The sequence below is a fragment of the Pseudopipra pipra genome, chromosome 26 (assembly GCF_036250125.1).
Source record: "Pseudopipra pipra isolate bDixPip1 chromosome 26, bDixPip1.hap1, whole genome shotgun sequence".
Classification (NCBI taxonomy): domain Eukaryota; kingdom Metazoa; phylum Chordata; class Aves; order Passeriformes; family Pipridae; genus Pseudopipra; species Pseudopipra pipra.
The window spans coordinates 3,555,076-3,570,302 of NC_087574.1; the positions used below are offsets into that span (position 1 = coordinate 3,555,076).

Below are 15,227 nucleotides of genomic sequence, written 5' to 3' on the forward strand. Positions count from 1 at the left end.
GGAGGGAACGGAAAGGGTTGTGGACGCGCCTCCGAGGGGATACATTATGGTTCCACGAGCCTCCCGTTGTCGTTCCCCTTCTCCCACCCTCGGCAGTCCGCCTGGCCGCGGCGGCGGGGGCGCGCCACTCCCAAGATGGCGGCTAGAAAGGGACCAACCGGAAGTTGTCGTTGGCGCGGAGCACGCCGGGAAGGTGCTGTGGGCACGCGGCGGCACCGGGACAGGGAGCAGGAGCAGGAGCAGGAGCAGGAGCGGGATCAGGGTCGTGTCGGTGTCCGGGGGCAGCAGCCCGTTTTCCCTGCAGGTCCAAGCCCGGCGCTGACAGCGTGGCCCCCCCGCCGCCACCATGGGCAAGAAAAGCAAACTGGGCAAGAGCCGGCGGGACAAGTTCTACCACCTGGCCAAGGAGACGGGTGAGGGGCCTGCCCGGCGCTGGGGGCGGGAGGGTGCGGCCCCCCATAACCCCGGTAACCCTCGGTAACCCCCGGGTGCCCCCCAGGGTTCCGCTCCCGCTCCTCCTTCAAGCTGCTCCAGCTCAATCGGAAGTTCCAGTTCCTGCAGAAGGCCCGGGCTCTGCTGGATCTGTGTGCGGCCCCCGGCGGGTGGTGAGTGGGGTCGGGGCTGTGTCCTGGTGCCACCAGCTGCCCTGGGACACTGTCACAGTGTCCTGTGTGTGCCCTGTCACTGTGTCTCTGTCCTCAATCCCAAACCCCAGCAGCACAGTCTGAGGCTGGGGGCTCTCCTGGGTGGTTTCATTCCTCTCTTCTCTTTCCAGGCTTCAGGTGGCTTCCAAATTCATGCCAGTGTCCAGCCTGATCATTGGTGAGTGGTGGGATCTGGCAGGAACGAGGAGCAGGGACATCCACCACCACCCCTGGAACTGACGGGGAAAGGACTGGGGATCCTGGGAGGAGGAGAGGGTGGGTGGGGCAGCCACGTGGGATGGGCTGGAGCCTGGGTTTGAGGGGCCGGGATGTCTTTCATCACCCCAGGAGTGGATTTGGTCCCCATCAAGCCCATTCCCAACGTGGTGACACTGCAGGAGGACATCACCACCGAGAAGTGCCGCCAGGTGTGTCCCTGCCCCCAGTGTCCCCTGCTGCCCTGGGGCTCAGGGGGGCCATGACCCCCCCACCTGCTCAGGTGGAGGTCCCAGGAGGGGTTCTGAGTGTCCCTGTCCCCCAGGCCCTGCGCAAGGAGCTGCAGACGTGGAAGGTGGACGTGGTGCTGAACGATGGGGCGCCCAACGTGGGGGCCAGCTGGGTGCACGACGCCTACTCCCAAGGTGGGGCTGCTCTGGGGGCACCAGGGAGGCACTAGTGTGGGGACAGTGGCTGCTTTTAGGGTCACAGGATGGTTTGGGTTGGGACATTAAAGACCATCCACTTCCCGCCCCCTGCCACGGGCAGGGACACCTTCCACCAGCCCAGGTTGCTCCAAGCCCCGTCCAACCTGGCCTTGGACACTTCCAGGGATCCAGGGGCAGCCACAGCTCCTCTGGGCAACCTGTGCCAGGGCCTCCCCACCCTCACAGGGAAGGTCTCACCCTCACTCTCTTCTCTCCTGCTCCAGCCAACCTGACCCTCATGGCCCTGAAACTGGCCTGTGAGTTCCTCTGCAAGGGCGGCTGGTTCATCACCAAGGTTTTCCGTTCCCGGGACTACCAACCCCTCCTGTGGATCTTCCAGCAGTTCTTCCAGAAGGTCCAGGCCACCAAGCCCCAGGCCTCCCGCAACGAGTCTGCTGAGATCTTTGTGGTGTGCCAGGGTGAGCACCTGGGGGGACCTGCAGCTGCTGGGATGGGGCTGGGGGAACCTGCTGATGGCTCTGATCCCTCCATCCCAGGAGGAAGGGCTCTGATCCCTCCATCCCAGGAGGAAGGGCTCTGATCCCTCCATCCCAGGAGGAAGGGCTCTGATCCCTCCATCCCAGGAGGAAGGGCTCTGATCCCTCCATCCCAGGAGGAAGGGCTCTGCTCCCTCCATCCCAGGAGGAAGGGCTCTGATGACTCTGATTCCTCCATCTCAGGTTATCAGGCTCCAGATAAAATCGACAGCAAGTTTTTTGACCCAAAACATGCTTTCAAGGAGGTGGAGGTTCAGACCAAGTCTGTCAGTGAACTGGTCAGCAAGAAGAAACCAAAGGTACGAGCAAGGGCCAAACACACAAATGGGGCTGGGGCTGAAGAGATTGTAATGAGCAAAATTGATCAGGAAAATGAAAGATCTGGGGATGCAAAGTGGTGGGAGAACCAGTTTTGGGGAGGTTTTTAGCCCTAGAAGTTGGTGTAGCAATGGGGAAATGGAGATACAAGTTGTGAGGCTGGATAGGAGCCAATTAAATCCTACAGTTAAACCCATCAGTTAAACTCCCTACAAGAGTTGGGCACTGGGTTTGTGTGACTATGAGATGTCTTTAGGACAGTAAAGGTCGTGTCAGGTGATCTCAGCTGGGCATGGAGCTGACACAAACCTCTGTGACTGTCAGCTCTCCATGTCTGGGGTGGGACTGGGAGATGCTGTGGAGCTGCTGGGTTGGGGCTGGTGGACTCATGTGGACTCACAGAATCCCTGTGGTTGGAAAACACCTCTGAGGTCATCAAATCCAACCATTAGACACGTTCAGGTGGACACTGCAGCCAGACACGAGTTAGGTGACACCATCCATCCTTCAGGGCTGGTGGCACCTGCTCGGTTCTGCCCTGCCCTGGCCCCCCACAGCCCCTTTTCCCCCACAGGCAGAAGGTTATGCTGATGGGGACACAACCCTCTACCACCGCTTCACTCTCATGGACTTCCTCAAGGCTCCCAACCCCGTGGACTTCCTCTCCAAGGCCAATGAGGTGCGTGCCTGAAGTGAGGGGCACCTTGGAGCACAGAGGGATGAAAAGATGGAGCCAGGTGCCCCTGTGCTCGTGGAGGGGAGGCTGGGGTTTAACACCCCTGTCCCTGTGCCCTGCCCAGATCACGCTGGGGGACGGGGAGCTGGAGAACCACAGCTCCACCACGGAGGAGCTGCGCCAGTGCTGCAAGGACATCCGCGTCCTGGGGCGCAAGGAGCTCAGGTACTGGGAGGGACTGGGACAGGCAGACACACCAGCTGGGCCTAGGGGGGGGTCTCTAACAGTTTGCCCCCTCCCAACAGAGCCCTGCTGAACTGGAGGACAAAGCTGCGTCGGTTTTTGGCCAAAAAGCTGAAGGAGCAGGCAAAGGAGCTGGATATCAAGTAGGAGCAAACAGCAGGGGTGGGATGGGTCTGTGCCCAGCACAGCTGCTCTGAGCTCCTTCCTTTTGGCAGCCTGAGCTCTGGTGAGGAGGAGGAAGGCAGAGAGGAGGAGGAGAAGAAGGTGAAGAAGATGGTGCCAGAAGCTGCAGCTGACGAGGTGGAGAAGGAGGAGGAGGAGGTGGAGCTGGCATTGGCAGAGATGAAGGCCAAGGAGCTGGCAGAGTTGAAGAGGTAAAAAGATCTCGGGGAGGAGAGATGGGGGAGCACAGGGGGTTCCAGCCATGGAGACAGAGGTGGGACTGTCAGAGCCTGTTCCTCTCACAGTGGGTGGTTTGTGGGTCTGGGGGCCTTGGGCTCCTCTCCTCCAAGCAGATGAAGCTGGGGGCCCCCTTTGTCCCAGGGTTGGGGACCCTCCACAGGGGGTGCCAGTGCTGCCGAGGGACATGTGGCACCACTGTGGCAGTGGATGAGCCTCTGGGGTGTGTGTGGCAGTGTGGCTTCATTCCTTCCCCTCTCTCAGAAAGAAGAAGAAGATCCTGAAGGAGCAGCGGAAGCAGCGTGAGCGTGTGGAGCTGAAGATGGACCTGCCTGGTGTGTCCATCGCTGACGATGGTGACACCAGCATGTTCTCCCTGCGGAGCATCCACAGGACCCCGGTGTGTGGTGGGGGAGGCCTGGCCTCCCCTGGGAGCTCCCCAGGGCCAGCAGGGCTGGGACGGTGCCTGACTTGTGCCTTGTCTGACTTGTGTTGCAGCTGCTGGATGAGTTGTCCCGGGGGGACATGGCCTCAGCAGACACCCTCCTGGAGATGGGCCCTGGGGACGATGACATTTATGTCTCAGATCATGAAGAAGAGGATGATGTGTCCCTGGACAGTGACCTGGACCCAGAGGAGCTGCTGGAGATCGAGGCCCGTCAGCGCAAGCTGGAGCGGGAGAGGCGGGAGCAGGGTGGGAAGAGGTGAGAATGGGAGAGGCCTCCCTGGAGCAGGAGCTGCCATTGGAGCACCTCCACGATCTGGCAGTGGGCACCCTGTCCTGGCTGGGGGCACTGATCCTGCTGCTCCTTGTCACAGGGCGAAGTTTAAGCAGAAGGAAGAAGAAGAGGAAGAAGGGGAGGAAGAGGAGAATCCCCTGCTGGTGCCCCTGGAGGAGAAGTCAGTGCTGGAGGAGCGACAGACCAGCCTGTGGTTTGGGAAGGTGAGTCCCACTGGGACAGAAATGGTGAGGCAGCCTCGGCCCCAGCAGCTCCCCAGGGCTGCCCTGTGTCTGACCCTCTGCTCCCCATCCCAGGACGCCTTTGCTGGCATCGAGGATGACGCAGATGAGGACCTGGAGCTGGGGCAGGCCCAGATGTTGGCTGAGAGACAGCGCGAGTCCCAGAGAGGTGAATCACTGGGGGGCACAGAGGGACAGTCCCACAGCCCAGTCTGGGGCTCTGGATCCAACCACAATGGGGATGCTGCCCTGAGCAGTTTCATGGAATGGTTTGGGTTGGAAGAACCTTAAAGGTCATCCAGTTCCAACCCCTGCCATGGGCAAGGACACCTTCCACTAGGCCAGAGGCTGTTCCCAGCCTGTGTTGTTAAGGACCTGTCATTAGTGCAGTGTTAATGAGCAGGATCTCTAGAGAAATGGTCTGCAGTGGGGTCTCCCTTGGCCCTTTCTCACCCAGTGGTTCCTATTCCCAGACAAAGCAACAAAGAAAGGGCAGAAGAAGAAGCAGGTGCTCCAGGAGGAGGCTCCAGCCGAGCCCCCACCAGCCACAGATGCAGCACCTGGCACTGGTGAAGCACAGGATGAGCAGAGCAGTGACGACGACAGCAGCAGTGACGAGGAGAGGTGAGGGCTGGGAGGGGGGTCAGGATGTTCTCCCCTGCTCCAGAGTCCTGGTGAGCTGGGAGAGGAGGACCCCAGCCCTGACCACGCTCCTCTCCACAGGCCACCAGCAGCAGTGAGGGGGAAGCGGGGCCGTGTCGAGCCGTGTGGCTTTGAGGTGGTGCCCATTGAGAACCCAGGTGAGGGGGAGGCCCTGTGGGTCCCTCTTTAGGGGCAGGAGGCGGGGCCAGGCCAAGCTTTAACGTGTCCCTCCCGCAGTGAAAAGAGCCCGTGTCCTGGACGCAGAGGGCCTGGCCCTCGGCTCCGTCATCGCCACCTCCAGAAAGGCCCGGCGGGACCTCATCGACGACTCCTTCAACAGGTGCCGGAGCTGTGGGGGCTGCGGGGGTCGTTCTCCAGCAGGAGGGGGTGGGTGAACTGAGGTGGGGACCCCTTGTCACCCGAGTGCCTCCCTAGGTACTCCTACAACGAGGAGGAGGGGGAGCTGCCCGAGTGGTTCACGGAGGAGGAGAAGCAGCACCGGCGCAAGCAGGTGCCCGTGGACCGGCAGACGGTGGAGGCCTATCGGCAGCGCTGGCGCGAGATCAACGCCCGCCCCATCAAGAAGGTGGCTGAGGCCAAGGCCCGCAAGAAGCGGCGGGTGAGTGGGGCTGTGGGGCCAAATCCCTCTCCCGGGTGCTCCCTCCCTCCTCCAACCGCCCTGTCCCTCACCCTCGCTGTCCCCACAGATGCTGAAGAAGATGGAGCAGATGAAGAAGAAGGCGGAGGCCGTGGTGGACACGGTGGACATCTCGGAGCGGGAGAAGGTGGCCCAGCTGCGGCGGTGAGTGGCCAAGCTGAGATCCAGCTCCTTCCCGTGGTGCTGGGCTGGCTGGTGATGCCGTGTCCCTGCAGCCATGGCGTGGGGACAGCTCTGTGTCACCCAGCCAGGCTGCATCTGGGGTGGCAGAACAAAGGGGCAGCCCAGCCTGGTCTCAGAGCCTAGAGGAGACGGGTGGGGCCTAATACTGGTTTTAGGGCCAAAAGCCAAACTGCTGGAGCTGAGTTGGGCTGGACACTGGGACTTGCTCTGACCTTTCACCCTTCTCCCACAGCATCTACAAGAAGGCAGGGCTGGCCAAGGAGAAGCGACAGGTCACCTACCTGGTGGCTAAGAAGGGGGTAGGACCCCGTGTGCGCCGCCCCCCCGGCGTCAAGGGCCAGTTCAAGGTCGTCGACAGCCGCCTCAAGAAGGATGTGAGGGCTCAGAAACGCAAAGAACAGAAGAAAAAGCGCCACAAGTGATGTGGGACAGGCTCTGTCTCCGGCAAGGGACTCTGCTCAGGGCTGGCTCCTGTCCTCCACCGCTGTCCCCTGCCCTGGGGACAGGGCTGGCACTTGGTCACACACTGCTCTTAGTCTCTTAGCCCGTGCCTTGATGTGACAGTGCCTCCTGCCCTCCCCTGGGGCAGGGAGGGTTTATTTGGCCACATCTCCAGTCTCACCTGCTGGCTCTGCTGAGATTCACCCTGTGGAGGTCACGGGAGCATCCACACCAGCCCTGGCTGTCCCCAGACAGGCTGTGGCTCTGGGGGACATCCCTGGGCCGTATTTGTCACCGAGGGGGCAGGACAGTGGGTGCAGGGAGTGGGTGGGGCAAGGAGCAGGGACCAGTGAGTGACAGCAGTGTGGGCAGGGCTGTTTTCTACACACACATCCCCGTGTATTTTCAAGCATTTTTGGGTTATAACCTCCCTTTTTTGGAAGGACCCCTCATAACCCCCCTGACCCCTCACTCACCTGCTCCTTCACCATGTCATTGCTCTTCCCAGTGACATTGGGGTGCTCCCAATGACATCATCACCCCCCAGATTTCCCCACCCCCCTGTTTTTACTCACCCCCAAAGGTGGCACGGAATGAGTGAAAACTGCCCTGGTCAGCAGCTCTAATGCATCTGGACATTCCTCCCCTCAAAACAGAGGGAGGTGTGCCCAAGGATGGGGTGACTTTGTTGTCAACATGCACGTTGGAGTAAAGACTGCTTGAGACCCAAGGTGGATGTAATTTTATTTCACACCAGCTCTGGCTGTTCTGATGAGTAGGGAGATTCATCAGCATTTAAGACTTCACATTGTCATCTAAATACTCCATACAAATACAGTTAATAAATGAAAATACAGATTTCAGCACATATATAACGTTGAAATTCACGTTGAAAACAAACAACAACGAGCAAATCTGACCCCTGCATAAAATACCATTTTCCAGTTTCACACTGTAGACAGATCAAAGCAAGAAATAGCAAGTTATGCAAACCAAGTCACTCCTAGCTTGGATATATCACTTTGCCATCAAGGAATGCCTTGCCAATAAAAGTGGCCACTGCCACCCCTTTTAAATTTGATTGAATTCTGTCCACGTAACAGGAGTAGAATTTGATCCTTCTGTTGGAGAGGGCTGTGCTAGTGCTTTGGTGATAAACACCCTATATGCTGAGCTACTGAACACTGCAGTTTACAAAACAGCAAGTTTGGATTATGCTTACTCACTAGCAACCAGGAAAAAAAAAACAACTTTTTTCACAGGCTGAGGTGGACTGAGCTGAATAGTAATAAATGTCAAATCTACAAAATTATTGAGAATCATACACAAATGGAGAAGGCAAATGTAACAAACATTATCAACATGACACTACCATTCATTAGTAAAACTCTGAGAACGTGTAATGACTGACCATTATAGAGCATTTTGGTTTTATTTGATTACAATGTCTTCACACTAAAATTTCATTTAGTTGCAGTATGAGACACACCATTAAGTTGAGCTACTGACCTCAGGTTCCCTTCACAGTGACTGGTGATATGGTTGTTAAAATTCAACATGTGATCCACCTAATCAAATGCTGAGGTCTAGTTCTGAACACGTTTATGAGAGTTCATGTGAGTCAAATGACCCAAATGGTTATTGCAAACTGCTTCCTTTACCTTTACCTGACTGCCAATGAATGAGACACTGGGAGCACAGAAGGAGATCACTGATGAGGGATGCAGTCTCCAGGTGTCACAGGAAGGCCACTTTCCAAAGGGGTCACTCAGAGAGAACTGGACTGTGACCAAGCAGATTTTTCCTATGTTCTCTTGTTTTATACTTCAGGAACAATCCAAGATCTGAGCTGCACAAAACCACGTTTCAGCTGGTGTTACACCCTCTGTGACTTAAAGATCTGATCCTTGCTTCATGAAAAAGCATCTGCATACAGGGAAGACAATGTAGATTTGCAGTGAGCATGCTGATCAACATCACTAGGGCAGGGCTCTCTTTGGCATGACAGTTTAATCTTACTGCCCCCTCAAAGTCCTATTATGCTACCTAAATTGGATCTGTACAGAACAATTATGCAAAAAGGATCATTCTTCCTGAAAGTGGCAAAACCAAATTATGACTTTCCTGTAAAACAACTTTCTCAGGTCAGCAGTCTCAGTTAAACGCAGTTTATCAGCAGCAACTCCTGTTTCTTCAGCTCTGAAGAGAGGCAATCAGAGTTCATTTTTCAAAGTCTGGCAGGTAAATTATCTTCCAGTTTCACCTCCAGAGCACCTGTACTTGGAGAGATCCTGTGTAACTCGAGATCACTGGCAGACTGAGTCAAAGCCTCAGCACTTATTTTTGAGGCTTTCAGCTGCATCCTGTCATCACTGTCTTCACCCTCAGAGCTGGGACTTATTTCTTGAATTTTCAAGAGATCTCCAGTACTGAAAGTCTTCTCTGTGTTACTGGAACTCATTCTCAGGGCTCTTTGTGGAAGGCTTTCCTTTCTTGAGCTAATCTTCTGAAGTTTAAAAGGGAGTTTGTCCTTCTCTCCTGCAATATCAACACAGTCAAGCAGACAAACCTGTTCTCCTCTGGTTTTGTTATTATCAACGGGACTGTTGAAAGGAGATGACAGGGACAGCTTTTCTTCTTGCTCTTTAACACTGTAAGGAGGAGTGGGCACTTCAAATGTAGCATGAAACTGAGAATAATCAACACGGAAAAAACCATTTTCCAGAGACATCACAGGGAGGAACCTGTGACCCCAAAGGACTTCATCTTCTGTGTACGAGGTCCTAGCTTGACACGTCATTCCTATGGGAACAGAGACAAAAGCATGGCATTCTAATGTCAGCAAGCAGACTGGCATCTACAACAAAAAATACAAGGTAAGGCTAAAAATCAATTGTAGCCTGTAAGCTAATAATTTTATGGATTATAAAATGGGGTGATTTTTCCTGGACAATCTTCTGACGTCAGTGGAGTGCCTCTAGTTCACTGACTAGAGTTTTACACAAATATTGCATTAAATATTGCAGACTAGAGACCAAGCAAAAGCAGAATGTAAAATTAAAACGGTATTAGCTTGACAGCAACAACAATCTTACAGCTTGTATTGTAAAATCTCAGAATGGGTAGGGACACCTTCAGCTAGATCAGGTTGCTCAGAGCCCCATCCAGCCTGGCCTTGAACACTTGCAGGGATGGGGCAGCCACAGCTTCTTTGGGCAACCTGTGCCACCCTCAAAGTAAAGACTTTTTCCCTAATATCTAATCTAAACCTACTCTCTTTCAATTTTAACCCATTCTCCCTTGTCCTTTAAATGCTCTTGCCCCATCTTTCCTGTAAGTTCTCTTCAGGTACTGGAAGGCCACAATTAGGTCACCCCAGAGCTTCTCTTTTCCAGGCTGAACAATCCCAATTCTCTCAGTCTTGAGAGAGTTTGTAATACTGTTCCTTGGAAGTCACCTTGGGAGAAAGAACTATTGCCTGGCAGAGGCTTCCAGAGTTCTCTGGCGAGGATCAGGTGTGGGGGGAGCTAAAGCTAAATGAAAAATGTAACATTCCATTCCTTCTATAGGCTAGGCTACTTTTTCTCCAAATAGTATGTCAAGACAAAAGCTGTGCAGAGCCACTGAAGCTGTCTTCCATGCAACTGTAAATGCAGAAAGGATGAAAATGCACTTTGATTAACCAAAGCTTAACAAATCCTCAGAAGGCGGCAGAGGAAGATCAGAATACTGATGATTTGGACTTCAACAACGTGCACAGATCCTTGATGCAGAGCTTCTTATATAACTAGAACATGTTTTCACAGCATTCATAAAACAATTAAGTTCTCAAAAGACAAGGCCACAAAGTCATCTGTCATCTGGACAACACCATACCCAAATGGAAAAAAAAAAAGCCCTGCCCATATTTGTTGATAATCATATGTGCCCTCAATCTTTGTGGCTGACAAGGTCTGTATTTGTGCTGTAAAACTGGACTCCTTATTCTGCACTCAATTTAATGCAAGCTACACAGAAAAGAGATTTTGCAGCACTGGCAACTTTTAAAGTTCAACGTTCTTTCAGAGTGGTGGTCCTTAAATCAGGAGCCTGTGTCTCTTCTTGGATGTATCGGCCACTTTGGGAATTGGGAATGCAGAGCCCTGTGGGGGAGAGAGGTCTCCTATTCACTGGAACAGGCCACTGAAGCTCTGCAGCATATGGCAGGATATTCTGAAGCATCCAGGACTAACAGCTGCCTTGCTAAAAATATCAGGACAAAAAAGAAAAGACTAAAAATGAGAGTACACGTATTATTCTAAATCTTACCCGTAGTCTCAACGATTCCTTCGAGGATGACAACTATTTCAAATTGCTCACTTCTTAGTGATCTTTGTGAGAGACAGAAAAAGGGGCTCTCTGAGGTAATTTCATGACAGATGGTTAAAGGGGAAACTAAAAACAGCTGGTCGGCTCCAGTTCCAAATCCAACATCCAGTTCACACTGGTCTAGTGGCAGAAACTCTCCCTCCGGTGTCTGCCTGGACTAAAGATAAAAAGATGATTTAGTAATCACCACGTGAGGCAAAACATGAAATCAGTGCAATGAAGTTTAAACCTGCCCCTTCCATGACATTATCATCTACATATATTAGCTCTGGGGCCTTCATAATGGAATACAAGTAATGCTAAATACTACGAGGCTGCTGTGTAAGAACAATTTTGACTCTTCTCATTGTGCCCTAGGATTCATCACCATCTACAAACTTTACCATGAGTTATATATATGTGTATATACTTCAACAAAAATGTCATGTGCCACACTACATGCCTTGCAATGGATGTTCAACAGGAATAGGTTCAACAGCAAAAGGTCCTGTTATCAAGAACAAAATCTGCAAGCTGAGCACATTTGAATCTGTTGCTTGAATTCATGTTTCATTATTTTTGTATGTTACTGACTTTTGTTTGGCAGATGGTATATGATGTACTAACTCAAAGGTAAACATGGCAATGGTACAATATGTCTGGTAAGTGATGTTTCCACAAAACCACCTGAATTGATGCTGATGATGCAGTCATCCCTTGCCAATTTGCATGTACCACCTACTCTAAGCTTAATAATGAACTTATAATATTATAATGAACTTATAATATTATTAACTTAAGTGCCCCATTTGTCTTCCCATCATTTCATGGGTCCAATAAAAACACTGATATGATAACTTCCCTCCACCCCTTAGTGTTCCCTCCAAATTTTCCTGGTGTTCAAGGTATAACTAAAAATGACATCAGTTGGCCAGGCAGCTCCTCACCTCAGCCTCTCAAGGTCTCTGGTGGAAACTGCCCATTAAAATTAGAAGCTTTGCACAGACAACACAAAACCTCTTTAAAATCCTTTCTGCTTATTATTTGATTAAAAAGCACTTAACTCTTTAAGAAGACGAGTACTGATTATAAATGGTAGACTATTCTGTATTTACTAAATAATTTTAATGGTGTTGCATTCATATTGACAAATGTATTGGTTCCACTGCTTGGAAACACCATTCCTTGAGGTCAAGTCAAAGGTAGCAGTTCTGCCATCAACTTAAATCCAATTAGTATTATTTTACTAGTCTTTAAAAACACTCCCTAAGCAACTAGTAGATCTTCATATTGTCCTTCCACTTCACATGTATCTTAAAAATGCTGATGTTATAACTGCCTGGTATTTACTGGTGATTACATAACCAGTTAGGAAGCTGCCAGAATATTAAATACAATGCACAATTTCATTTATGTGCTGTGTGTTTGTTTTTCTGCTAAGGAAAATAAAAAATTCCTATCTAAAATAACCAAGTTCTCCCTTACACAAGAGGACAAGAGCCAGTTTCTCCACTGCTGATGAAGACAGAGAAAACATCAGCTGGTTTCTCGTAAAAGCATTCCCACAAATTAGTTGTGATTTGAAACATAAAGGACAATGCTATGAAATAAAAATGATCAAAACCACTACACATACCGGTGGTGACGGTCCCTGTTATGGGCAAAGGTGTAATCAAACTATGGCTAAAACATCTTTTCTCTTTTCCTGAGACAATCTGCAGAACCAAGCTGCAGAACTACAGCCCTGCTTTGTTGCCTGGCTGCTGCTCCTTCCGTGGGTGCCCAAATTCCTTGGCTGTGCATGATCTTTGCTCTTTGCTCCACGGTAACAAGGCTCGACATGAGCTGCAAGAACCAACATCTAAAACCTCAAACTGTCCCAAAGTTTTATCAAATATATCTACCCAGACAAAAATGTGCGTATTTGCACAAAAATTGCTGCCTGACTGACTTAAGAACTTTGTTTGATCTACAAACCATTTTTCTCTGTGGAAGAGTCTTCGATCAAATCCATTCAAAAGCAAACAAATCCAGCGAGGATGATTAGAGGTAACAGATCTGGGAGAAAGCAAAAGGTTGTGTTTGAGGTATTCAGTATCTTACACACAGGATTGATTTATGCAGGCCATGGAGAATTTTTAAAAGAAACTTTGTTAAATAAAAAAGAAATTAACCTGAATGAAGATAGCTTAATAGCCCCAATATGTCAGGCTCCCAGCCAGTGACCTTTGTTGCACATACACAGCTTTACTCAAAGGATCACAAAACAAGGCAGAGGACTATAAACTGTCAGCAATAAGTCTGGAAGGAACACTTGTGATTCTTTATTTTGACTCATATAACACAAAGCCAAGCAAATTTCACAGATCAATACAATGCTTGAACAGGGGCACAATTACTTAGAAATGCCCCAGCTTGCATTTTAAATGTGGGCAGAGGTAGAGAATCTAAAGGTTTAGATGAATTTCTCCAAAGGTTAAGTGCTTCATACCTAAAAAAAAAAAAAAAGACTCCCGTGTCTTTAACTTTCTGCCACTGGATCTTTGTTTTGTTTTTTATTACCAGGCACACTTCCACTGCATCATCACTTTGTTTTAGTGAACAAACACCTTATGTCCTTCAAATCTTCACTCCTATCCTGTATTCATTCTTATTGCTTTTCTAAACCCTGTTGTTCATGCACATTCTCCTTTAACTGGACATGATGCAGTTTTATTTCTATTAACCCTCTTCGCTCCTTAGAGAAGGAGTGCATAATTATGTTTTGATACCCAGGTGGACTCATTAAGCATTGGAGTATAAAAAAATTGGGATGCAAAAGATGCAGCACCATCGAGCTTAATATTGTAGTACATTGTAGAGAAACTCAGGAATCTGGAAAATGCTAAAATGGTATGTGGTCATTTGCCAAACAGTACTAGGGTATTTTCAGCACTGCCATTTGAGAGGAATCATCTCACCTATCTGGGCTTCAGCTCCACACTTGGACTATCAGCTTGCAAGAAGTATTTTTAATACTATTGTTAGCACATGTTGAAAACAGGCTACGATGATTTTACAGTCCTCAGCTTTCTGAATAAAACATCCTACACCATCTGAAACACTACACAGAGCACTTTACACTCCAACACCATCATGTTTATCAATCACACCTGTAATCCCATCAAGAGAAGATAAGAATAGCTGGCGTAATTAAGTTTTAAAAAATCAATACTGATCACCATACTGCCTGAGGCACATGAGGAAGGTCCAGAAACCAACAGGCAGAAAAATAAAGCTCACTGTGACACTGAAAAGACCAGGATCTGAAACTGCAGGGTTTTCAGCAGCTAGTTCAAACAGTTTTTTACTGTTTCTTGCCCCAGAATTTTGCTTTTTCCTGCTTTTACACTGCTCAGTGTAAATTAGAAAGACTCAGGTTTCTGGAAAAGTTTTTGCTGAGACACACACAGTTGGTTTTGTAACTGTTCTCCAAACTCACCATGACCCAGCCTAAAAAGAGCCCCAGACTTTTGCACGACATCACTACACTGTGCTGCTGCACAGTCCCTGGACACAAAGAAAAGCCAGCACAGTGTGGTGACAGTGGTGGCACCACTGCAATCTCCTGAATATCTTAGGGCTTACATCACACTGCCAGTAAATGCCATTCAGACAGACTCAGGCTGGTGTACTTTATTTACAAAGGGTAAAGAGCTCCAAACAAAACACTACATTCACTACTAAAAAGATCTCCTATTTCAAGGACAAAAGTGTGATAAGACACTTGAACAGCCACTGTTGACTGCTAGCATGATGTGTCCAGTCCAACAGGCACTTTCACAAAACGAGGAGGATTTACAGAAAGCCACAGGAACTGATACCACACCTTGCAGTGAGGACTGAGGGGGCAGCTGGTGCACATTCACTTTTAATTTTTCCACTGCTCATAGCTTATATTTGCCAAAGGTTGCAAAGCAGCTTTAAGACAAGTCATGGGCATGACAACTGTACAAAAAAAAAAAATCAAGAACTGCTCACTGATTCATTGTCCAGCCTATCCTAAGCTGGCTATCCTAAGAGAAATTGGTCAAGCAGATCCATCAATGTCCCTGAGTGTTCTGTCCCAATCATTTGCATATCAGCATTGTGTAGCAATAGATTGTCAGCAGAAAGCACACCTTGTATATTGTCTTATTTCAAAAAGAATTTATAATGAGTTACCCATCACTGTAAAAACAAAACTATGACACTGTTTTTATTCCACTTTGACTTGCATTCCAGCTTGAGAGGAGGCTTTCTGCTAATTTTGAATAGTTAGAGAGCAACAAAAAACATGGTTTAGCTGGCTTTCCAATTCCCACAAAAATTCCTCCAGTGTAACTCCTGACAGCTTGTTCCCATATATATCCAACATTTTTGTGAATCTTAGTAGATTCCCCATTTTAAATGGTATTCTGCACCAAGAAAAATTAACATCTCAGTCAAGTGTTCTGCCCAGAACAGAAGGAAAACAGCCTTCCATATTTACCACT

At 49.7% G+C, this 15,227-nt stretch overlaps 1 protein-coding gene across 1 annotated transcript; it reads left to right on the forward strand.

Moving 5' to 3' along the window:
* The first annotated feature begins 180 nt into the window (after positions 1-180).
* On the forward strand, positions 181-7,096 carry FTSJ3 (FtsJ RNA 2'-O-methyltransferase 3). The gene is made up of 21 exons (XM_064636477.1): positions 181-413; positions 500-605; positions 776-822; positions 993-1,072; positions 1,186-1,285; positions 1,573-1,767; positions 2,029-2,144; positions 2,738-2,842; positions 2,964-3,064; positions 3,145-3,225; positions 3,298-3,456; positions 3,746-3,881; positions 3,980-4,185; positions 4,301-4,424; positions 4,518-4,611; positions 4,916-5,066; positions 5,166-5,242; positions 5,322-5,424; positions 5,520-5,703; positions 5,792-5,886; positions 6,158-7,096. The coding sequence occupies exons 1-21, from the start codon at positions 347-349 to the stop codon at positions 6,345-6,347; spliced, it is 2,517 nt and encodes an 838-aa protein (XP_064492547.1). The 5' UTR covers positions 181-346; the 3' UTR covers positions 6,348-7,096.
* Positions 7,097-15,227: the final 8,131 nt, after the last annotated feature.

Coding starts and splice junctions, on each gene's coding strand:
- FTSJ3 (XM_064636477.1), top strand. CDS start 347: ATGGGCAAGAAAAGCAAACTGGGCAAGAGCCGGCGGGACAAGTTCTAC. Junction 1,286..1,572: donor GCACGACGCCTACTCCCAAG/GTGGGGCTGCTC, acceptor CTCCTGCTCCAG/CCAACCTGACCCTCATGGCC. Junction 3,065..3,144: donor CTGGGGCGCAAGGAGCTCAG/GTACTGGGAGGG, acceptor CCCTCCCAACAG/AGCCCTGCTGAACTGGAGGA.